Source organism: Rhamphochromis sp. 'chilingali', assembly GCF_963969265.1.
Source record: "Rhamphochromis sp. 'chilingali' genome assembly, chromosome: 1".
NCBI lineage: Eukaryota > Metazoa > Chordata > Actinopteri > Cichliformes > Cichlidae > Rhamphochromis > Rhamphochromis sp. 'chilingali'.
The window spans coordinates 49146624-49170465 of NC_137929.1; the positions used below are offsets into that span (position 1 = coordinate 49146624).

At 40.9% G+C, this 23842-nt stretch overlaps 2 protein-coding genes across 5 annotated transcripts; one reads left to right on the plus strand and one right to left on the minus strand.

Moving 5' to 3' along the window:
* Positions 1-2899: 2899 nt before the first annotated feature.
* On the minus strand, positions 2900-11633 carry LOC308401161 (uncharacterized protein). Of its 4 annotated transcripts, none has more exons than XM_080889273.1 (4): positions 11426-11626; positions 10232-10414; positions 9008-9241; positions 2900-3853 (listed from the first exon to the last, which is right to left on the minus strand). In XM_080889273.1, the coding sequence occupies exons 2-4, from the start codon at positions 10401-10403 to the stop codon at positions 3003-3005; spliced, it is 1257 nt and encodes a 418-aa protein (XP_080745399.1). In that variant the 5' UTR covers positions 10404-10414; positions 11426-11626; the 3' UTR covers positions 2900-3002. The 4 variants fall into 4 exon arrangements, with proteins under 4 accessions (XP_080745399.1, XP_080745398.1, XP_080745400.1 ...); XM_080889272.1 differs by having other exon boundaries at positions 10232-10420; positions 11426-11625; XM_080889275.1 differs by lacking the exon at positions 2900-3853 and adding an exon at positions 4585-4761 and having other exon boundaries at positions 10232-10420; positions 11426-11633.
* A 2954-nt stretch (positions 11634-14587) lies between these two features.
* LOC308400918 (tripartite motif-containing protein 16-like) lies at positions 14588-18019 on the plus strand. Its single transcript, XM_080888969.1, has 2 exons — positions 14588-14750; positions 15466-18019. The coding sequence occupies exon 2, from the start codon at positions 15762-15764 to the stop codon at positions 17433-17435; it is 1674 nt and encodes a 557-aa protein (XP_080745095.1). The 5' UTR covers positions 14588-14750; positions 15466-15761; the 3' UTR covers positions 17436-18019.
* Positions 18020-23842: the final 5823 nt, after the last annotated feature.

The window sequence follows — 23842 nt, forward strand, 5'->3', positions numbered from 1 at the left end:
ATACCAGCTACTGTGTGTGCAAACCTGGTAAAGACCTATAGTAAACGTTTGACCTCTGTTATTGCCAACAAAGGTTATGTTACAAAGTATTGAGTTGTATTTTTGTTATTGACCAAATACTTATTTTCCACCCTGATTTACGAATAAATTCTTTACAAATCCTACCATGTGAATTCATGGATTTTTTTTTCACATTCTGTCTCTCACAGTTGAAGTGTACCTCTGGTGCAAATTACTGACCTCTGTCATCATGTTAGGTGGGGGAACTTGCACAATCGGTGGCTGACTAAATACTTTTTTGCCACACTGTATATATAAAATGTACAATATACAAGACGTAAGTAATATGTAATAAATAGTGTTATGTATATACAGTTGAGTTATTGCACATAGAATTGGTATTGCACAGTGGTGGTCCATGTGGGAAGTTGGGGGGCTGTGTTATCTGTGCATGTGTGAGTTCAGGGTGGTTATCGCTTTGGGGAAGAAACTGTTTTTGAGTCTGTGGGTTTTTGTGTTGATGCACCTGTAGCGCTTCCCTGAGGGAAGCAGGCTGAACATGTTGAAGCCAGGGTGGGAGCTGTCCTTGATAATGTTTGCTGCTCTGGTGAGGCAGCGGGAGGAATAGATGTCCATCAGGGCGGCCGATGATCTTTTGTGCTGTCTTGACCACACTCTGAAGCCTCACTCTATCTGCTTTGGTGCAGCTGCCGTACCATACCGTGATGCAGTAGTATCCTTCTATACTTAACAGGCCGAGCAGCAAAGTCAGCTTCTTTGTCACATTTCTACTTTTTGTCCTCCTCCTCTTCTTTCGTCCTCAACAACTGTGCAGTAAAAACTTCTGAACTTGGCACAATGATGAAGGGATGAGGCTTTATTTTCAAAATGAGGTACCACTGATTCTTTGGAAATTAGTCTAATCATTTAAGACGTTACTCACTCTCTCTCTCTCTCTCTCCAGACTGGCTCTCTGATGTACTCGCTCACTCCCAGTGAAAATCTGAACATTGTCTTCATCTAGGCCTCCAACTTTCCCTCATCCTACGCCTGCAACTAGTCCAGAATGCCGCAGCACATCTTTTAAGCGGCACCAGAAGACATGATCATATTACACCTGTCTTAGCCAACCTTCAATGGCTCCCCGTCAAATAACGTATCGTTTTTAAAATCCTTTTGTACACTTTTAAAATTTTAAATAACTTGGCGCCCAGCTACTTGATTGACCTCCTTGACCTATATACCCCTAAGAGAGCACTTAGATCCTCTAATCCAGGGCTGCCCAATCCCAGTCCTCGAGAGCTACTATCCTGCAGCTTTTAGATGCATCCCTACTCCAACACAGCTGAATCAAATGAATGGCTTGTTATCAGGCCTTTGCCAAACACGATGGCATGCTGAAGAGGTAATCAAACCATTTGATTCAGCTGTGTTGGAGTAGGGATGCATCTAAAAGCTGCAGGACGGTAGCTCTCGAGGACCGGGATTGGGCACCCCTGCTCTAATCAATCGCTCTTACAGCAACCAATGTCCCGACAGAAGACTAGGGAGGATTGTGCTGTTGCTGCAGCTAAACTTTGGAATAGCCTGCTGATTGATGTCTGTGCGTCGAAACAAATTAGACTTTAACTTCCACCCAGTTCACGCTTGTGCCCGCCACTTACCTCTAACAATTTTGTAATGATAACTGTATTTTCTTTGTTCTTCTATTGTTGTAATCCTGCAACACAGCAATTGTGTGAAGCAATTTGATGTTAAATGTGCTATAGAAATAAAATTGAAACTGAAATATATACTTTGAGACTTTGTAAGTGTTAGTGTGTCTATGTAGTCATTTCTACTGGAAGACCATATTCTGATCAGTGAATCCTAGTATCATTCTCTATAGGGCCATGTTTGTTTTCCAAACAAAAAAGAAGAAAGGTAAACTAGAACAACGATATGGAATGAGGCATGTTTATCCAAAAGGGTCAAAACATCAATTTCTGCATTTACAGTATATAAAACAACATCAGAAACAAGGTAAGTAAACAAACTTTATTTATACATTACCTTTCGCAGGTGAAAAACTACAAAGTCCTTTACAATAGAAACAGGCAATAAAAACATAAAACAACATACTTATAACATACGGCCTAAAACTATATGGCCTATGACTCCAAGAACACCGTCCCCAATGTTAAACATTGAGGTGGAAACATTGTGCTTTGGGGGTGTTTTTCTGCCAGGGGGACAGGACAACTGCACCGCATTGAAGAGAGGATGGAAAAGGCCATGTACTGTCAAATCTTGGTTGAGAACCTCCTTCTCTCAGCCAGGGCATTGAGAATGGGTCGTTAGTGGGTATTCCAGCATGACAGTGATCCAAAACACATGGTCAAGGCTACAAAGGATTGGCTCAGCGACCTTAATCCCATAGAAAAATCTGTGGAAGGAGCTGAAGGTTCGAGATGCCATGAAACATTAATTACTCAGAGGATCTGCAACGAGGAGTGAGACAAAATCCCCACTGAGATATGTGCAAAACTCGTAGACAACTACAAGACACATCAGACCTCTGTGATTGGAAACAAAGGTTTTGCCACCAAGCAAAGGTTTCAAAAGTTTTGCAAAGGGACCAAATATTTATTTCACTAAATAACGTGCAAATTGATCTATAACTTTTTTTGCATTTTTCGGTGTTGTTGTTCTATCACTGTTCAAATAAACCTACCATTAAATTTATAGACTGATAATTCCTTTGTTAGTGGGCAGACTAAAGATTTCAGCAGAGGTTCAAAAGGTTTTTTTCCCTGACTATATAATAATGAGGTAATAAACTGCCCTATTCTGGGAAGCATATTCAAGAGCTGATTAATTTTGACATCAGCAATTCTGAGTTTTCAGTTTCAGTGCATAACAAAAAAAAACAAAAAAAAAACAAACAAAAAAAAAAACAGCAGAACCTCCATCTGTCAAAAAGAAGTATGACGAATCACAACCCATTTTCTGAGGAAGACACTTTAAACAGCATGAATTTTCATGTGAATCTTTACATGGTCAAGCCGCCTATATCTTTTCCCACAGCTGCTACAGGAATACGGTTTCTCACCTGTGTGAATTCTTACATGACGTTGCAATGAAGAGTTTAGTTTGAATCTTTTTCCACAGGTCCTGCAAAGATGTGGTTTCTCACCTGTGTGAATTCTTACATGACGTTGCAATGTAGAGTTTAGTTTGAATCTTTTTCCACAGGTCCTGCAAAGATGTGGCTTCTCATCTGAGTGAATTTTTACATGATCACTCAAATGTGACTTCTGAAAGAATCTTTTCCCACAGGTGTTACAGGAATGTGGTCTCTCACCTGTGTGACGTCTCTTATGGCTAATCAATTTGGATTTCTTTTGACAAAGCTTTCCACATATGTCACATATCAGATGCTTATGCCTGTTCTGAGGTTTACTCTGACTCTCTGACACAGAAGTGTTGTTTACTCTCTGACTGTGACTTCTCTTTCTGTCATATCTATTCTTTTTCAGCTCTGCATTTCTAGCTGATCCTGAGTCCACACGCTGGCTTTCGTCATGATCTCGGCTCTCTGCTTCAGGAGAGATGTGAGAAATGAACTGCTCACTGTTTGGTTCTGGTTCACTGTAGTCACTTTCCCCATAAGTCGGAGTCTCCATGAAAGTATCAGCCTCCTGCTTCAGTCCAAGCTGCTCTCCCTCCTGACTGCTGCACAGTTCCTCCTGTTCCTCTTTAATCTGTGGAGGCTCTGGGTCCTCCTGGTCCAGACTGGAGTTCCTTTCTTTATTACAGACCTGCTTCTCTCTGGTGACCATCTCCTCATCATGGACACTCTGCTGGTGAAGGTCTGAAGAGAAATAGGGAATAAATTAACTAATAACAAACATTTGAGAAAATGTATTCTGATCTGAATCATTAGCAGCTCTCTACGTAGTGACCATGTAACAGTGAAATTTAAAGAGTACAAAGTGACAAATTATTTGGGCACTGATGCAAATGACTTATTTCTTATTAATAAAGATCAGTTAAATGTGTGGATGTCTATAAATGTGTGAAATGTAGTGATGTTGGTGTGTTTTTTGGTAAATGAAAGTGGATTTCTCAGTTTAAGTGTTACACATTTGTGCTGCTTCAGAAACTTTTCTTTGTGCTCGCAGTGTCAAAGCTTTGTTACTGAGTGTTATAGTTTTAATGTGGCTTTTTTCTTAATCCAGTATAAGTAAGCAGGAGTTTCTTAGCATTTCAGTGTCTCACTCATTTGGGGGGGAAAGTAAACCAATGAACCAATCAGAAACAAATAACAACTTGAGTAGTTTTTCTACAGTGGAAATTGTAATGTCCTATTAGACAGATTACAAAATTCACTTTATCTCCTAGGAACAAGGCTGGCAACTCCTCCCCCTTTTGTGAGTGTGGACGCTTCATCTCTTTGCTCTTTAAATGCTTTGCTTCTTTTATTGATTTTTATGCTGATTTTTTCCCTTTTTTCTGTATGAGCTTACCTGCGATAGCTTCTGGACACTTGTAGATCATTAGGACTAAAGTGTTCTTAACAGAAACAGCAAATTTTATAGTTACCTTATCCTCAGCGCTCTGTGTGTCTGTGGCCTAGACACAGCTGAAGCCTGATTACAGCGTCTGGGCACCGAACAGCCTCAATAGCCTGGAAAGGTGCTAACCGCTAGGCTAACTAGCAACAAGATGCCTCCCCTCTCCACAGATGACTACCACAGCCTCATGCAGAAGATTGCAGTACTGGAGACAAAAAATCATCGCTTAGAAGTAAACGTGGAGGTAAATGGACTGTGTGGAAATGAAACAACCTTGCCTTTGATTCAAAACAATGGCGATGAGCAAGCTAGTACACAGCTAAGGAGCACAGATAACATGACCAAGAAAGTAGACTCCGTGCATTATTATAAATCCTCAAGTGATAATCCCCCCTTGGACTGTCTTGGTGCAAAACCAAGACATAAATCATGTCCCCTGGAAGGGGGAGGACGTATCACAGGCAAAGCACAGCGAGCTGAAATCTCTGAAACCGACTGGCCTTCACTTCCTACGAGACAGAGAAGCTCTTCTACCCCTGTATACGGGAGGAAACAGGACTGGACAACCGTGAATAGGAAGGTTAACAACAAACCTCCAAAACAACTGAATGTGAAACTGCAGAACAGATTTGTATAGTATAGTATAGTGACAAAGTTGCTAAGTTGGCAACACTGACAAACACTAAGGGATAGCAGCACCCCTTTATGAAATGCAAAACACCATGATGCTGTGTGCAGTCCCACAATGACCAATTCATGGGACTGTCCTATTTAATCTGCATATGTTGTCTCTTCATGACATCTTTTAGGAGTTAGCTGTGATAAGCCATCTATCAAATATGTAAATGATACCCAGATTCATTTCTGTGCTCTCATTATGTTTGTGCCTTGGAAAAGTGGATGTCTGGACACAACTAAAACTTAATTCCATTCATCCTCCTTCAATTAAACAGAAAAAAAGACAAATCCATTTAGTTTACATCTTCAGACTTCAGACACTGAAGACCTGTGTAAAAAATTACAGAGCCTATCCAGGAAAACAATGTCGTAACCAGAAACTGCTCTAACCCTAGGCCGTAACCTTCCTACGCCTAACTACACATCATATCAATGCAGCCTTCAACATCTTGAATGGCATGGAAGGTTGAAAGGAGCTTCCAATTACAAAGTAAATCGGGGCGTAGATTTCTTACAAAGGTTTAAATCAAGCTTTACTTTCAATGACCATATTAAAGCAACACCTCTGAAAGATTGAAGATTGTATGTGGCGTTCCTCAAGGTTCTATTTTGGGACCTAAACTTTTTAATTTATATATCAATGATATCTGTGACGTATCAAAAAGGTTACATTTCGTTTTAATTGCAGATGATACAAATTTTTATTGCTCAAGAGAGAATTTGAAAGATTTGGTTAAAATTATGGTTTCTGAGATGGTAATATTTAAAAATGGTTTGATGTAAATAAATTATCTTTGAATCTGACAAAAACAAAATTTGTGATATTTGGTAATGGTGTAAAGGAGGAATAAGTTATGTCTACTATTGGAGAATTGATTGAAAGAGTTACTGAATTTAGCTTTTTCGGTGTAATAGTATATGAAAATTTAACTTGGAAATCTCATATTGAGTATATTAGAAAGAAAATTGTCAAAAACATTTATATTTTGGGAAATGTTAGAGATTTATTAGACTACAAGTCAATGTGAATCTTATACTTTACATTGTTTTTCTCATACCCCAGTTATTGTATGGAAGCTTGAATACCATAAACCTTCTATACTTATTACAGAAGAAAGTGATACGAATGATTCATAATGTTAAATATAGAGAACATACAAATAAATTGTTTATAAAATTGCAAACTATTGAAATTACAAGATTTAGTGAAACTACGGACACTATGTTTAAGGCTAAAAATAATACTTTGCCTTTCAAGTTACAAAATTTAATTTCAATGTGTTTGGGAGGTGAAGACAGCAGAAGAAAATATAATTTTAAGCATCAGCTAGCTAGGACTACACAAAGATTAATGAGTCAACGGTTAGGGGTATACGACTGTGCTGAACTCTCTTCATTATAATCTAAAGAGTTGTACAAATTTACATTGTTTTAAAAAGTGTTACATGTTTAAAACGATAAATCAATATGAAGAATATGAAAGAAATTGGAGTTCATAGAAGGGGATTTTTTTTCTCCCTCTTTCTTTCTCCTTATTTTATTCTATTTACTTTTTTTCTTCTCCTTGTTATTATGTGATGTGGTATATTGCTGATTGTAAATGTGTTGTTTGGTCTGTGTTAGGATTTGGAGATAAATGCTAGTGTGTTCCCTGGTTTATGGTGCCCACTTATATTAGTTGAATCGCAGATAGAGGGCGGGGTTTAATAAGAATATTTTCTTCTTCCTGCTCCTTTTCACGCATGGTTGGAGTGCTATATCACGGGAAAGCATGGTTTGTGTGTATGAAAGGATAAAACTGTTGAAACTGTTGAACCAAGTGTGAAATAAATAAATAAATAAATGAAGGCTGAATTAAATCCAAACCATTAAATTATTTATGGCAATATTAAACAAATACATAGGAATGCTTTCTTACATTTGCATAGTAACTCAAAAAATACCAATATCCTCTCTAGAAAAGCTAGTTCATGCATTTATTACTTCTAGTTTGGACTACTGTAAATTGATATTACTGGGATGTCCTAAAACTCCATGTAAGGCTTTGAGTTGATCCAAAGTGCTGCAGCAAGTGTACTGAAAGGAACTAGAAAGAGAGAGCATATTTCTACTATATCGGGGTCTCTTCATTAGCGTTCTGTTAAATCCTGCTTTTCACACACAAGTTCTTGAATAATCAGGCTCCATCTTATCTTAATGAGCTTATAGTACCATATCACTCCATTAAAACACTTTGTCTTCAGGCTGCAGATTTACTGGTGTTTTCTAGAATATTTGGCTAGAGGAGACAGACAACCTCTTTACTTTTAAGAAAGCATACAGTTAGGGCTGGATCAGGTAACCCTGAATCCTCCCATAGTTATGCTGCAATAGGTGTAGACTGCTGTGGGATTCCCATGATACACTCAGTATTTCTTCTTCAGTCACCTTTCTCACTCATTATGTGTTAATAGACCTCTCTGCATTGAATCATTACAAATTATTAATCTCTGGCTCTCTTTAACAGCATCTCTTTGTCCTTTCATCCTGCCCTCACCCCCACCGGTCAGGGCAGATATCTGCCCTGCTGTGAACCTGTTTCTTCCTGTTAAAAGGGAGTTTTCCCTTCTTACTGTAGGAGTGCATTGAAGCAACTGTTGTTAGGATTGTGCTCTGTATGAATAACACAAATTTGAATTGAATAGAAATTAGAAATGTAGCTAAACTGAGAGATCCATTTATTTATTTCTTGAGGAGATGGCTACTGCAGCTGTCTTTTTATTGACTTTCCTAAAAGACACGACAGCTGTTTGTATAGTGGTCGCTACATTTGACAGCTATTCAAAGGTTTTTTCTTGTATTTCTGTCAGTGTTGATGGTGTACTTGCACATGAACCACTACACTGATGTGTCACTCCATGCTCTGCCACCCACTGGCTGACCAGTTATATTTGTTACATATATTCTTATATTATTATAAAATATAATTGAAATATATGAAAAAGTATTTTTGTTATGTTATCGTTTTTACACAGTGTTTATTATTCATTAATTTGTCAAAACCTATATTGTCCACCTAAGTGGACATGTAAAAAACTCTGTGAAAAGTACATGTTTAAAAAAATGAAGTTCAAAAAATTATTTTTTTTCCCATGTTTAAAGATGAATAAAAATACGAAAAAAAATCCAGATTGAGGTTGTCATCATTCATGTATGAAAGGGTTAAAGGGTCACATGATCTTATTTCAAAAAAGTATAAGCTAGCAACCATTATTGTAAGCTAATGTTTTAATCACCCCATCTTAGCTTTCTGATACTTAAAAAAAAACTATGTGGAAACATCTAGACTTATTTGCATTCAGACAGCTTTTTAATCTCCACTTTAAAGGCTGTAGGTTGAAGCCATTGCTTTAACACTCTGTATAATCTTAAAATGTATTGTTTTATCTTTAAGGCTCATATACCCTGATTTCTTTATATTACATAATTACCTCATGATTTGTATCACACATTTATGTTTTATCTTTTATTCTACAAATATGTATTGGAAGTGGACTGCACATTGACACTAGCAGAAACAGACAGAAGTGTTCTGAGGAATTTGATGGGGCAGGTCTCTCTGGACTAGTGATGTCACCAGAAGGTACAAAGCTTTAAGGCTCACTCTGCTAGAGGTAAACAGCGCTATAAAATTTGGTGTTAGGCAATGCTCTCTTTGCCCCCATTCTCTAATTCTGCAGGCCTTCTCCATGAGTCATATTTAGTTTTATTATGACCATCACAGTTTTACATACCTATTCTGTGTGACTGCATCTCAGGTTTCCAGACCATCTCCAGCAGCCTGAGCTGCTCTTCATCAATCCAGACAATAATGTCTTCAGCCTCCTGCTTCAGTCCAAGCTGCTCTCCCTCCTGACTGCTGCACAGTTCCTCCTGTTCCTCTTTAATCTGTGGAGGCTCTGGGTCCTCCTGGTCCAGACTGGAGTTCGTCTCCTGATTACAGACCTGCTGCTCACCCAGACTCTCCTCTTCCTCACAGTCATGTTGTTTTGTGAGGTTTTGAGGAAAAACAGAGTGACAAGATTCTCTTGTTATATTTGTAATGAAAATGTTGCATTTTGGTGTTATTTTTGCATGTTCCCTGTAGATCTTCATCACCAGGTCATGTGATAATGTCCTGATCAGAGCAGGCGTTCTTTAGTTGGTCCATTTTATGATGAAGAAGACAGAAAGAAGGTGCATCAAACAGTTCTTTTTATGGGAGCAAACACAGAGCCTCAAGCAGAAATACTGTCTCAACAGGGAAAGTTAATAACCACTGTCACAACAGAGCTCAACACTGAAGCTCACAAAGTAAAAATGCCATTCTGGGATTTTGATTATGACACTGTGAAACGATGGTATGAGCTCCTGTAGAAACCAAATGTCTGTATGATATCAAGCTTGTTATAACAAAAGAGACTTTTCTTCAAAGAACTACTCCACCCACAATCCTAAACTGAAAAAGGCAATGTCTGAGATTGGTGGAGTTCACTGTTATTATGCAAATGCTCAAATTTGCAAACTAGAGATGCACCAATTGAGTAGCTCGCCGGCCCATTTCACACACATATGTTATCGTAATGGAGCAGCATGATAAGACTGACTGAGTCTATCAACATCACTAACATGTGTCATTAAAACGTTTACCTCTCTCTTATAAAGTCTCTGCTGTTACTAGGACCTAACCTATCAGTGACCATGAACCTGCACCAGTGCAACATAGTCCATCACTGGACACTGAACCACAGCACTGATAAATAGTTTTCACACTGTCTCATTAAGACTGTGTGTGCTCTTCCTCAACTATCACAGTTTGCTCCTCTGAATTCATCACCAAAGTAACAGCTTCCTGCTCTCAGCTAACATCAGCTTAGAGAAATCCTGGAGATGCTGATAAACTTTCAGATTTATCACCAATCAACCAAACACTGAAGAATCTGAGCTTGAACAGCACAGAGTTAAAAACATGTCCATACCTATGATGTGTGAGTTTCTGTCGGGTGTCCGGCTGATATCCAGCAGTCTGTGCTGACGGTTGATCTCCTCCTCATACTGGACGATGGTTTTTTGAACCTCTGAGAAGATTTCTTCACAAACAGCAGTTAGTCTCTCCTTGATGAACTCTCTCAGATACTGAGCTGAACTCATTGCTGCTGAGGCTGGGGCTGGGCGGATCGATACAAATGATACAGACATATTGGTATAAGACCCACACTAACGTGAAGGGATCAATACTTTAGTTTGTGTTTCTCACAAATACGGGCCATTCAAGTCTGTCAGGTTTATATTGTTGATTGTCATTTATGCTTAGAAAAATAAAACCATATATGCTTAGAGGTGTATAATTGATTGTGTAGTGATAGGATGTGTGATCCTTAGTAGTTTGCAAAGACTGTGTGTCTTCCAGAGTGTTCTGGCATTCACACTCAGATCCTGGAGTCACAAGAAGAGCTCGTACCTTCTTTTATTGTTTTATGGTATAGCAAACACAAGTACATCTGTTTTAGTCTAGGTGCCTTTTGTTTAGATGAACTGCTGGACTGCAGGTTTAGGGAAGTCGTTCACAGGGTCACATCTTGATTTAGCTAGTAGGCCATCACTGTTTCCCTCATCAGATCGGTTGGTTTTTGAGCTGTTCTTTACTCAAGTGAACTGGCTTCACGCTTCTAAATAAATTACAGTACAATGTTTCTAAATCTCACTGCAACTGCTGCGTCACAATAATCTGTCCTGCTTCATAAATCTGTCCCATAGCTTATATAGTAACACATATCTTATTTTCCTATATCTACTTGTTGTAATTCAGTGGAACTTATTTCCTTCATCCATCAATTACCCCAGCTGAAGTAAAAATATTAATAACAATAACAATGAGCTGATTCCACATGATGTTTGTCATGTTTTCCTGTCTATGCTGAGCTCGTTATCACTTCAGCCACTTTATCACCATCTTGTCACTTTTTCCACCACATTGTCATTCTACCTACTGCTTGAACACTTTGCCCAAACTGCACCTCCTTTCCATTTACTAGACTCAGTCGTGTGTCTTTACCTTGCTGAACCACATCCCTACAAACACTCATCAGAGAGCCGTTCCTCAGTATTATATCACTCTTAACCTCCCTGCATGCTTATTTATCGCCGTTGTAGCTGAAACTGGTTCCACTCACCGAGCCGAAGACTTTTTCTTCTGGAGACAGTTTTTTAACCTCGACTTAAATCCGTCCTCGTGTCTCGTTGTCACGGTTACATTGCGCTCACTGTCCGTTTCATCCACATTACAGATTTACTTTCACTGTTTTTTTGTTTTTTTTTTGTATTTTCCCCTCTTGTTTGACCTTTTTTTCACCCCCGCTCTTCTCTCCCGCCATCGACTTCTGTTCTTATTTCACTTCCTGAAACGTCACGTCGCTCTGCTGTTTCCGGTCCCTTCGCAGACCTGCCGGTCAAACCTCTCGTGGACCCTCCCCCCTCCTCTGTTTTTGTGTGTGTGTGTGTGTGTGTGTGTGTGTGTGTGTGTGTGTGTGTGTGTGTGTGTGTGTGTGTGTGTGTGTGTGTGTGTGTGTTTTCGCCTCTTGTTGAACTTTTTTCACCACCGCTCTTTCTCCCGCCATCGACTTCTGTTCTTATTTCACTTCCTGATACCTCTCTCTCTCTCTCTCTCTCTCTCTCTCTCTCTCTCACACACACACACACACACACACACACACACACACAGACTTGTCACCCTTGTGACTCAAGGTAAATTGATGTATTCTAATAATGTAATTGTAGAAAACTGTCCCATCATTTGAATACCGCAGACCTGCGGACACAACAGTGGAGGTTCAAACATAGCTGGGTCAACCAAACACTGGAAACATCTAGAGTATTAGAAAGGACAGAAAAACGTAAATTCCAACTTGTATAAACTTTTGTTGCTTGAAATGATTAAAATACTGCTCTTATTTTAGGTGTTACATTATGTCCCTAGTAGCACAAGTGCAAAACCTTCCCGCCATTTTGGTTTCAGTTTCCCTTTTGAACCCTCCATTGTACCATGTAGACACACACAGAGTTAATATGTTCACAATTTATATATTGGCATCACAAACATAATTCATTCATTTATTCATTACGATACCTCACAGAGTGTCGTTATAATCACTCTGCCTGTTTTACATTTATTGTCCACTTGATGGCACAAAAGAGCAAATAAAGCATCGTAAAGCTTCAGTCCATGAACGAAGCAAATAGATAAAAGCTTCAATGCTCCATGGAGCTTTATCTTTCCACCACTAGAGAGTGCAAATTACAATGTATACAAGACAAATATAGTGGAAATGAAATAAAGTTGAAATAATTAGAATCAATACATTAAAATATATTCAGTAAAATACTTTGACTGCAAAAATGTAACACATTAGATGCACACTGGCCCTTTCCATGCTCTATTTTAACAGTGCTGGCCTTTGTGAGATCCATGTTATTTAAGCACAGCGGCTTAATGTTAAGTGAAATGTGTGTCAATGTTTGTCACGTATCATGTATGAAGAACTCACTTTGAAGCTTTGAAATATGTTCAGATTCAGATTTCTTTAAAATAATAATAATTATTATTTTGATTGCTGCTGAGACATTTAAAGAATATAAATACCAGTATAAATTAAACTCACATTATCAGCCATAATAACGAATTTCATCACAATATTTCACTCACAATGCTATATTATTGCTATTAGTTTTTAACATTTTGCAATATGAGCATATTGCTATTTATCACATTTATTTCCAGCTGCAAATTATGTCCTTAAATCTAAATGTTGTCAGTATCTGTTTTGTGCACTAAGGTAAAGTTCCCTCACTTGAGTTGTTTTTTTGTTTTTGCTGGAAAATTAGATTATTAAGCTGTCGATAATATCTGCTGTCAGTCTAAAATCTGCCTACAGTTGGGGTCATTTTAGCAAATACTTGTATTATCTATCAATTAACTTTGCTAACACATAAAAAATCACATAGATGTTGCTGTATAAGAATATAACAAGAATTCAAATAGATGGTCAGCAAAGTGTCATTCAGTTGGCAATCTATCGCCATTTAAAAATTAGACGGCAACTATTTTCAAACTTTTAACAATCTCTTTGACAATGACTACAGTCATTTTCTTTTGTACATGCTAGGAAATTACGGTCCTATTTTTACTCGTGTGGCTGACCCATGTGTTTGGTCTGAATTTGGTCTGACTGGACCTATTCGCACCATCTTAGCTACTGTATACCGCCCCCCTGAACCTGTCTTCCTCAGTGATCTCATCTCTCACTCTGTCCTTCTAAGCAGACTTTCCTCTCTCAGCATCTCTGACATCCATCCGTCCTCCCTCCCACTTTCTTCTTTTACAGAATGCCTGACTTAAAATCCTGGTTCAGCTCTAATTTTCTTAAGCTAAATGAGGATAAAACTGAAATCCTCCTTATTGGCACTAAATTCAACCTTTTGAATGCAAATCATTTCTATCTGCTTATTGATAACTCCACAGTTTTCCTTTCTCCTCAGGTTAAGAGCCTTGGTGTCATCCTAGACAGTTCACTTTCCTTTAAATCTCACATCAATAATCTCGTTCTGCCTATTTCCATCTACGCAATATCAACAGATTACGTCCTTCTCTTTCCACCCAGTCTACATCCATTCTTGTCCTAGTCTAATTACCTCCCGCATTGACTACTGTAATTTTCTCTTCCAGGGTCTTCCTCCAAAATCCCCCCATAAGCTTCAACTGGTTCAAAATTCACTAAACTTCACTGGGTCCTTCCGGATAATATACAAACTTCTTCTGCTCACCGTCAAGGCCCTTCATAACCTTGCTCCTCCTTACCTCTCTGACCTGTTAAGCACTACCTCTTCTGCCCGTTCACTTCGATCTTCTTTTTCTATCCAGCTTTCTGTGTCTTCTTATGGCCTCACCACCACGGGAAGCAGAGCTTTTAGTTGCTCTGCTCCCAGGCTGTGGAACTCTCTGCCCCCAGATATAAGAAACATTGGTTTGCTCCCCCAGTTTAAATCAAGACTCAAAACCCATCTGTTCAAATCTGCATATTCACTGTGAACCCACTGTTTGTTCATTTTATCTTGTGCTTTTGTGTTTATTGCTCTTCTTTTGTCAACGTTGTGTTATGTGTTTTATTCTAGCATTATTATTATCATCATCATCATCATCATCATCATCATCAACAACAACAACAACAACAACAATAAACTATTATTTATTTGATTGTTTGCTATGAGCTAACGCTAGTCCACACTCCAAGCCACTTGGTGGCGGTAATGCGCCACGTCGTTGTTTGCTAACCGCCAAGAAACGACGACGACGACGACGAAGTTAAACGAGGCGAAAACCACAATAAGAGCAAAATGAAATCTGTAATGTGGAGAAAATGGACAGTGTAACCGTGACAACGAGACACGAAGAGGGATGTAAAGTATAAAAAAATGGCCCAAGAAGAAAAACTCTTCGGCTCGGTGAGTGGAACCAGATTTAGCAACAACAGCGATAAATACGCCTGTAGGGAGATGAAGAGTGCTAAAATACTGAGAAACGGCTCTCTGATGAGTGTTTGTAGAGATGTGTTTCAACAAGATAAAGACACACGACTCAGTCAAATAAGCGTTAATGGACTCCACAGTCTGCTGCCCGACAACAAAAGAGCGTCTGTGGGGTTTTATCCGGAGTACCTGAAATAGAAAAAAGAAAACAGAAACGGGGACAAAAGTTCTGTTTTAAAATGCATATTATAGCGAGAAATGTGACGGCTTGTCTGTTGTTATTATGTTTGATGAGCCAAGTAAGATGTAGATGTGGATAAATTAGCTATGAGATTAGGCCTCCCCCCACCACGGAGATGCTGTAAGTATCAAAGCAGCTCAGATTACTTGTTTCTTTCTTATTAAAGAAAATGACAAAGTTTCACTGTGAGGACGTGATTTAAAGATGAAAAATGTCTAAATTGCACATATCATGTCCTGAGTAAAGGACTGGCATTTTTATGTTGGGGTGTCTGTTGATTCTCACTTGTCTTGGAAACATTGGTTAGGAAAACAATCAAATCAGTAAAACACATATTACTGGATGCAACAGTTTGCTAGAATTGGAAGGAATTTGTCAGGCCAATTGTGTAATTGATTGATTCAAAGATTTTCTTTTTTCCTTTTCACTGCTTTACCCTTGTCTGCACAGGTGATGAAAATGGATCTGTGTTTGCCAAATGCCATTAAGATCTGAAGAAGAAGAGAGGTGCTGTTTGATGAAGCGGACTTAAGTTAAAGGAGAGACACAAACTAAAGTATTGATACCATCACGTTAATGTGGATCTGATACCATCGTCTGTATCACTTCTATCATTCTGACATGCAGTCAACATGTGGTGATGTGTAAGAGCTGACAGGCTCCATTCACATTTTGAGATCAGAGCTCAGACTAGTTTCAGTTATAAGGAAGAGAAACTCACACAGTCACTGACACTGAGAGGAGAAATGGCACAGAAAGGAGTTCAGCTGGACCGAGAAACCTTCTCTTGTTCCATCTGTTTGGATCTACTGATAAATCCGGTGACTATTCCCTGTGGACACAGCTACTGCAGGAACTGTATTAAAACCCACTTTGATGAAGAGGACAGGAAGGGAATCCACAGCTGCCCTCAGTGCAGGAAGACTTTCACACCGAGGCCTGTCCTGGAGAAAAACACCATGTTAGCAGCTTTAGTGGAGCAGCTGAAGAAGACTGGACTCCAAGCTGCTCCAGCTGATCACTGCTATGCTGGACCTGAAGATGTGGCCTGTGATGTCTGCACTGGGAGAAAGCTGAAAGCCATCAAGTCCTGTTTAGTCTGTCTGGCCTCTTACTGTGAGAAACACCTCCAACCTCACTATGATGCAGCTCCGTTAAAGAAACACAAGCTGGTGGCCCCCTCCAAGAAGCTCCAGGAGAACATCTGCTCTCGTCATGATGAGGTGATGAAGATTTTCTGTCGTACTGATCAGCAGAATATCTGTTATCTCTGCACGATGGATGAACATAAAGGCCATGAAACAGTCCCAGCTGCAGCAGAAAGGACTGAGAAGCAGAAGGAGCTCGAGGTGAGACGACTAAACATCCAGCAGAGAATCCAGGAGCGAGAGAAAGATGTGAAGCTGCTTCAACAGGAGGTGGAGGCCATCAATGGCTCTGCTGATAAAGCAGTGGAGGACAGTGAGAAGATGTTCACTGAGCTGATCCGTCTCATCCAGAAAAGAAGATCCAATATGAAGAAGAAGGTCAGATCCCAGCAGGAAACTGAAGTGAGTCGAGTCAAAGAGCTTCAGGAGAAGCTGGAGCAGGAGATCGCTGAGCTGAAGAGGAAAGACGGCGAGCTGGAGCAGCTCTCACACACAGAGGATCACAACCAGTTTCTACACAACTACCCCTCACTGTCAGCACTCAGTGAGTCTACACACTCATCCAGCATCAATATTCGTCCTCTGAGCTACTTTGAGGATGTGACAGCAGCTGTGTCAGAGACCAGAGATAAACTACAGGACATTTTGAGAGAGGAATGGACAAACATCTCACTGACAGTCACTGAAGAGGATGTTTTACTGTCACCAGCAGAGCCAAAGACCAGAGCTGGATTCTTAAAATATTCACGTGAAATCACACTGGATCCAAACACAACTCACACACATCTGTTATTATCTGAAGGGAACAGAAAAGTAACATTTATGGAACAACAACAGTCTTATTCTGATCATCCAGACAGATTCACAGGATGTTATCAAGTCCTGAGTAGAGAGAGTCTGACTGGACGTTGTTACTGGGAGGTGGAGTGGGGATGGGGAGGAGTTTGTATAGCAGTCACATACAAGAACATCGGCAGAGTAGGGAGAGTGAATGAATGTTTCTTTGGACGCAACGACAAATCTTGGGCATTATATTGGTACACAGACAATAATAAATTTCGCCATAACAATGTCCAAACTCACCTCTCAGGTCCTCCGTCCACCAGAGTAGGAGTGTACCTGGATCACAGAGCAGGTATTCTGTCTTTCTACAGCGTCTCTGAAACCATGACTCTCCTCCACAGAGTCCAGACCACATTCACTCAGCCGCTCTATGCTGGACTTTTTCTTTATGGACTTGGAGCCACTGCAGAGTTGATTAAAGTCAAATAGAGAAGACAGGTTCATGTTGATCCCTGACCATTATATGTACTTGTGTAGTTTCTAAATGAGGCTTTACATTTTAGAAGCTGAGAAGTTCAGTGGTCCATTGATGTGTGAAAATAATGTTGGACTGATTCAAACTTTTGTTACGACTGTTGTCGTAATTTTAATATTCAAATCTGAGTGTGCAGGTGTGTCTCCATGATTGGTGCATCCAGTGGGACTGTTCGTACCGATTGGCTAATGACCAGGAGGCAGCATATAAGAAGACACCCCCCTGGACGGCCAGTCATTCATCCTCGGCCCATCCCAACTGGCAGACTGTGTGTTTACTGTATAGTAATGTTTGTTTAATGCAGGAGCATGTACGGGTGGACCGCCTTTTTGTTTGATTACAGTTTTCTCCTGTTTTTGTTAGTTAGGGAGGTAAGTCGTTGTGGTTTGGTTTAATTCTTTTGAATAGGTAAGTTTGATTTATCCCTGAGATAGGCTCCCTTCTGTTTGTTATTTTGTCCTTAGGTTCGAAGTTATAATAATCTCCCTTCCTTTGTTTCTAAATTCACTCATTGTAAATAAATCACTGTCAAAAAGTATTAATTGCGTGATGTGCTGCTTTGGATCAGATGGGGATGGATCACTCTTATGTTATGGTCTTGCCACACCTAGACAGACCATAACACTGTACTAACATTTATATACCTTATATATCATCAATATAAATCTAAATTTGTTCTTATGGCTGATAATCACGTGAGTTTACATTATACTACTCTTCATATTCAGCATGTTTGAAATCTGTCATCAGTCTGGTTAGTGGTTTTATTCTGTAGTTGCTGTAGTGGGTTGTCAAATTCTACTTGCTTCAAACGGCACATTTATAGGAAACAAGGAGATATGATGTATGACTTACCTTTGTTCTCGTCCTGGTTGCAAATAGAGTGCAAGTGTCAACCAAGAAAGGACAGTCCTGTCTCATCCTTTAACCAGCCACGACCTGCCCGTAAGTACACCTCTCCACTCACAACAATATTACATGGGACAAATGCATCCCATCCTGTACAGGCAGCACAACCCATCATAACAGCTAAGGCAGCATGTGCATATTGCTGCTCACCTGAACACCACATTAGCAAGTGCCCTGAGTTTATTAACAAGACAAAGAATGACTCAGCTGCTCTATGCTGGACTTTTTCTTTATGGACTTGGAGCCACTGCAGAGTTGATTAAAGTCAACTAGAGAAGACAGATTCATGTTGATCCTTGACCATTATATGTACTGGTATGTATGTATGGTCATTTTTATATATATATATATATATATATAGGGATAGGTTAATTGGAAAATCCAAATTGCCATGGTGTGAATGTGCCATGGTGTGAATGTGAGTGCGAATGGTTGTCTGTCCCTGTGTGTTGGCCCTGCGACAGACTGGCGACCTGTCCAGGGTGTACCCTGCCTCTCGCCCTATGACAGCTGGGATAGGCTCCAGCGCCCCCCGCGACCCTGAAAAGGATAAGCGGAAGCGAATGGATGGATGGATAGATAGATAGATAGATAGATAGATAGATAGATATCTATCTATCTATCTATCTATATATATATATATATATACACACACACACACACACACACACACACACACACACACACACACACACAGTGGGGCAAAAAAGTATTTAGTCAGCCACCGATTGTGCAAGTTCCCCCACTTAAAATGATGACAGAGGTCAGTAATTTGCACCAGAGGTACACTTCAACTGTGAGAGACAGAATGTGAAAAAAAAATCCATGAATCCACATGGTAGGATTTGTAAAGAATTTATTCGTAAATCAGGGTGGAAAATAAGTATTTGGTCAATAACAAAAATACAACTCAATACTTTGTAACATAACCTTTGTTAGCAATAACAGAGGTCAAACGTTTACTATAGGTCTTTACCAGGTTTGCACACACAGTAGCTGGTATTTTGGCCCATTCCTCCATGCAGATCTTCTCGAGAGCAGTGATGTTTTGGGGCTGTCGCCGAGCAACACGGACTTTCAACTCCCGCCACAGATTTTCTATGGGGTTGAGGTCTGGAGACTGGCTAGGCCACTCCAGGACTTTCAAATGCTTCTTACGGAGCCACTCCTTTGTTGCCCGGGCGGTGTGTTTTGGATCATTGTCATGTTGGAAGACCCAGCCTCGTTTCATCTTCAAAGTTCTCACTGATGGAAGGAGGTTTTGGCTCAAAATCTCACGATACATGGCCCCATTCATTCTGTCCTTAACACGGATCAGTCGTCCTGTCCCCTTGGCAGAAAAACAGCCCCATAGCATGATGTTTCCACCCCCATGCTTCACAGTAGGTATGGTGTTCTTGGGATGCAACTCAGTATTCTTCGTCCTCCAAACACGACGAGTTGAGTTTATACCAAAAAGTTCTACTTTGGTTTCATCTGACCACATGACATTCTCCCAATCCTCTGCTGTATCATCCATGTGCTCTCTGGCAAACTTCAGACGGGCCTGGACATGCACTGGCTTCAGCAGCGGAACACGTCTGGCACTGCGGGATTTGATTCCTTGCCGTTGTAGTGTGTTACTGATGGTGACCTTTGTTACTTTGGTCCCAGCTCTCTGCAGGTCATTCACCAGGTCCCCCCGTGTGGTTCTCGGATCTTTGCTCACCGTTCTCATGATCATTTTGACCCCACGGGATGAGATCTTGCGTGGAGCCCCAGATCGAGGGAGATTATCAGTGGTCTTGTATGTCTTCCATTTTCTGATGATTGCTCCCACAGTTGATTTTTTCACACCAAGCTGCTTGCCTATTGTAGATTCACTCTTCCCAGTCTGGTGCAGGTCTACAATACTTTTCCTGGTGTCCTTCGAAAGCTCTTTGGTCTTGGCCATGGCGGAGTTTGGAGTCTGACTGTTTGAGGCTGTGGACAGGTGTCTTTTATACAGATGATGAGTTCAAACAGGTGCCATTCATACAGGTAACGAGTGGGGGACAGAAAAGCTTCTTACAGAAGACGTTACAGGTCTGTGAGAGCCAGAGATTTTCCTTGTTTGAGGTGACCAAATACTTATTTTCCACCCTGATTTACGAATAAATTCTTTACAAATCCTACCATGTGAATTCATGGATTTTTTTTTTCACATTCTGTCTCTCACAGTTGAAGTGTACCTCTGGTGCAAATTACTGACCTCTGTCATCATTTTAAGTGGGGGAACTTGCACAATCGGTGGCTGACTAAATACTTTTTTGCCCCACTGTATGTATCGAACAATACAACATTTGTAATTTATTTTATCAACTTTCCTTCTGACGATGCTTTCTGTGTTGAGCGCTCAGTGAATCTGCGTTCGACTACTCCGCCTAGACTGCACTGTCGAGCGCAGATCCACTGAGCGCTCAACACAGACAGCATCGGGGCCTGGGGCCTGGGGCCTGGGGCTCGCTCGGGCCCCTTTGGAGGTGGGGTGCCCCCGGCCTCTCGGCCTGGGGCTCGGTCACTCAGGCACAGCTGGGGGCCGGCGGAGCTCACGGGCGCGTCACTGCAACTCCCCCTGACTTCTGCTCCGCGGCTGCTGGGCGAGCCCTCATCTGGGACTCTCCTCAGCTCTTACTGGGACAGTGGCGCGGCTGCCCCTCTGTTGGTCTTCCATGGTCTCTTGTGTTCTGGGGGCCTCTGGATGTCTGGAGTTTTGATCTCCTCCATACCCGCTTCACACCCTGGAGGACGGGGCTGTGGCCCCCCCACACTCCCTAGCAGATCATTACATGGAGAAACCTTTGGAATGCAAGCATGCTGATCCACACAGGTATGCACACATGGGTATTCACAGACGCGGACTAAAGCTTTCTTGGCTGCTGCCTCAAAGCACACTGTGCGCTGTCTATCTTGCGTGCTGCACAATATCGTTTATTATTTAGTAAATATTGATATCTATGACTAGCTAGTTTATTGTGATGGTGCTTTGTTTTCTCTATTATTATGTTACTCTTTGTTGTTTGCTGTCTCCTCTGTTTGTTTTTTTTGTTTGTTTTTTTTTTTCTCTCCATACAGGTGACCCAGGAGTTCTTTTTTTTTTTTCTCTCTCTCTTCCCCCCCCTTCTCACCGTCTCTTCTCCCCTTTGGTTTTCTTTCTTTCTCTCCCCCTCTTTCTCTCATTCATTCCCCCTGTCCTATTTATTAAAAAAAAAAAAAAAAAAAAAAAAAGAAAATGACAAAGGATGAACTGAAGCTCTGCCATCACGTAATGTCGCATACTGCTGTTTCTGATGTCATTTAAGAAAAAAAAAAAAACACAGACAGCATCGTCAGAAGGAAGAGCGCAGGGCACCTCCCCCACCCTCATTCAGATCTGGCGTTTGGAATTATTTTGGTTTTCATGTGACGTATGACCCTGAAGGTAAGCGAGTCATGGACTAAAGTAAAACAGTATGTTGGATGTGCCATGCAATGCTCAATTACATGGGTGGGAACTAGTGTGTTAGCGCAGTTAGCTCGTTAACGTGTTGGCCGTCTAGCCCCATGCAGGGGGCGATCGGCGGTAGCTCGTTAACGGAGATTTGCCGTGTTGTGGCGTTAAGGTCATATCAACGAGATTAACCTGAAAGCACTAGTGGGAACACAACGAATATGACTGCACATTTACGCCGACATCATCCTAGTGCAAAGACAAGTGGAAGCAGAAAAAAAACAAGCAAGCATGCTACTAACTTTAGCCGAGTCATTTAGACAGCTGTTTAATATGCTGCTGAGAATATAGCCCAGAAGAAGCGGATAGTATAGCTTTTATTTTGGAAAGAGACATTTCTCTGTAATAAACTCTCTTTTCCAAAGATGAGTGATTCCTCAATCAGATACAGGGCTCGCAAAGTCGCTAGCCCGACGTCCTGGGGCTAGCGATTTTTTTCAGTCGGGCTACCAAAATCTATCTCTGCCCTGCCCGTCGGGCTATTGTAGGAAGGAAAAATATATGTCAATGCTTTTGCATTCTTTCAGAAATGTAGCTGGGTAATTATGTCATTGGCATCGGTGAGCCACTGTCAATATGTGACATATTGAAATCGTGTTTGAATTTGCGCTTGTTTTTTTGCTTTCACTTTGCAATCGCGCGAACTGTGTATAGAGAGCGACAGCACTGATCTGTGAGTGATGATAATTTGTGCACCAATTCCTCTGACATCGTCTTATTAATCGTTAGCTTACTATGCAAACATGACAAGTGAAATCTCCCGCAGCTTAAACATGTGAGAGGTTGATCGCGCAGAGAATCGCTGAGCTTATGTGAGTGCGTGTGTAAAAGCAGCAGGATATATATTTGCCTACGATGACCTGGATGACTGAGAACCTTCACAGACAGATATATATTCAGTGTTGGGGAGTAACGGAATACATGTACCGCCGTTACGTATTTAGAATACAAAATATGAGTAACTGTATTCCGTTACAGTTACCGTTTAAAAAGGTGGTATTCAGAATACAGTTACTTTGTTGAAATAAATGGAATACACTGGGGTACTTTCCTGTTTCATATTGTCGCGGGTCAGGCCTGTTTGGGTTTGTTTGACAGCTACGTTCTTTTGTTCCAGGTGGCAGCGTTACGGTTGCCATGGTTACAGGGCGACGCTCTCTCTCTCTGCGACTGTGTGTTTCCTGGGTGAGAGAGCGCCTTTTCGTTATTGTTGTTGTTGTGCTAAGCTAACAGGCAGAATGCTACAAGCATAGCTCTAAAGAATGTAGCATCATGTTCAGTGTAGTCCGTGCTGCAGGGAGAATGGACTGCCATACACGTTATGTGTCTGTGAGCGCTAGGAGGGAGAAAAAGGGGAGTGGAAAGGTACGAGCAGTCATCGAGCAAAAACGGGAGCTGGAAGCATGTAAATATAATAATAACCACTGCAGCCAAGAAGAGTGCCTGACGAGCCCAGTTGTAAGTAAGGTATTAAGACTCGACTGTACACTGTGTTCGTGTTTTCCTCCGAAAACAACAAGTTCCGTTGGAGCAGTCTTTCAACGCCTCTCTCTGTCTGTCGCAAGAAAAGTTGACCCACACAACAAAGTAGAGCTATTTTTCGGCTACCAGCCGACAGGGACCCCGCCGTATTATGCTGGGCTTACACTGTGCGATTTTTTTCAGTCGCGCGATTCAGCTCCTGCTCAAACTGTACGATTGACTCGCAGGGGTTAGAAGTTCATAGGTCACGATGCAGGGTCTCACACTATACGGCCCGATGCTCTGATGCGACCTGAGTGCTCACACTGTGCGTCCATAAAAATGAAGGTTATAACAGAAATTCTGTCGCTCGCTCTCCCTCTCCGTCTTTCACTCACACAGACACACCACCACCATCAACTTTGCTAAATTGCTAATGAAAAACATTGGTCAGGCAGCTGTGATTGAGCAGCAGTGTCGATC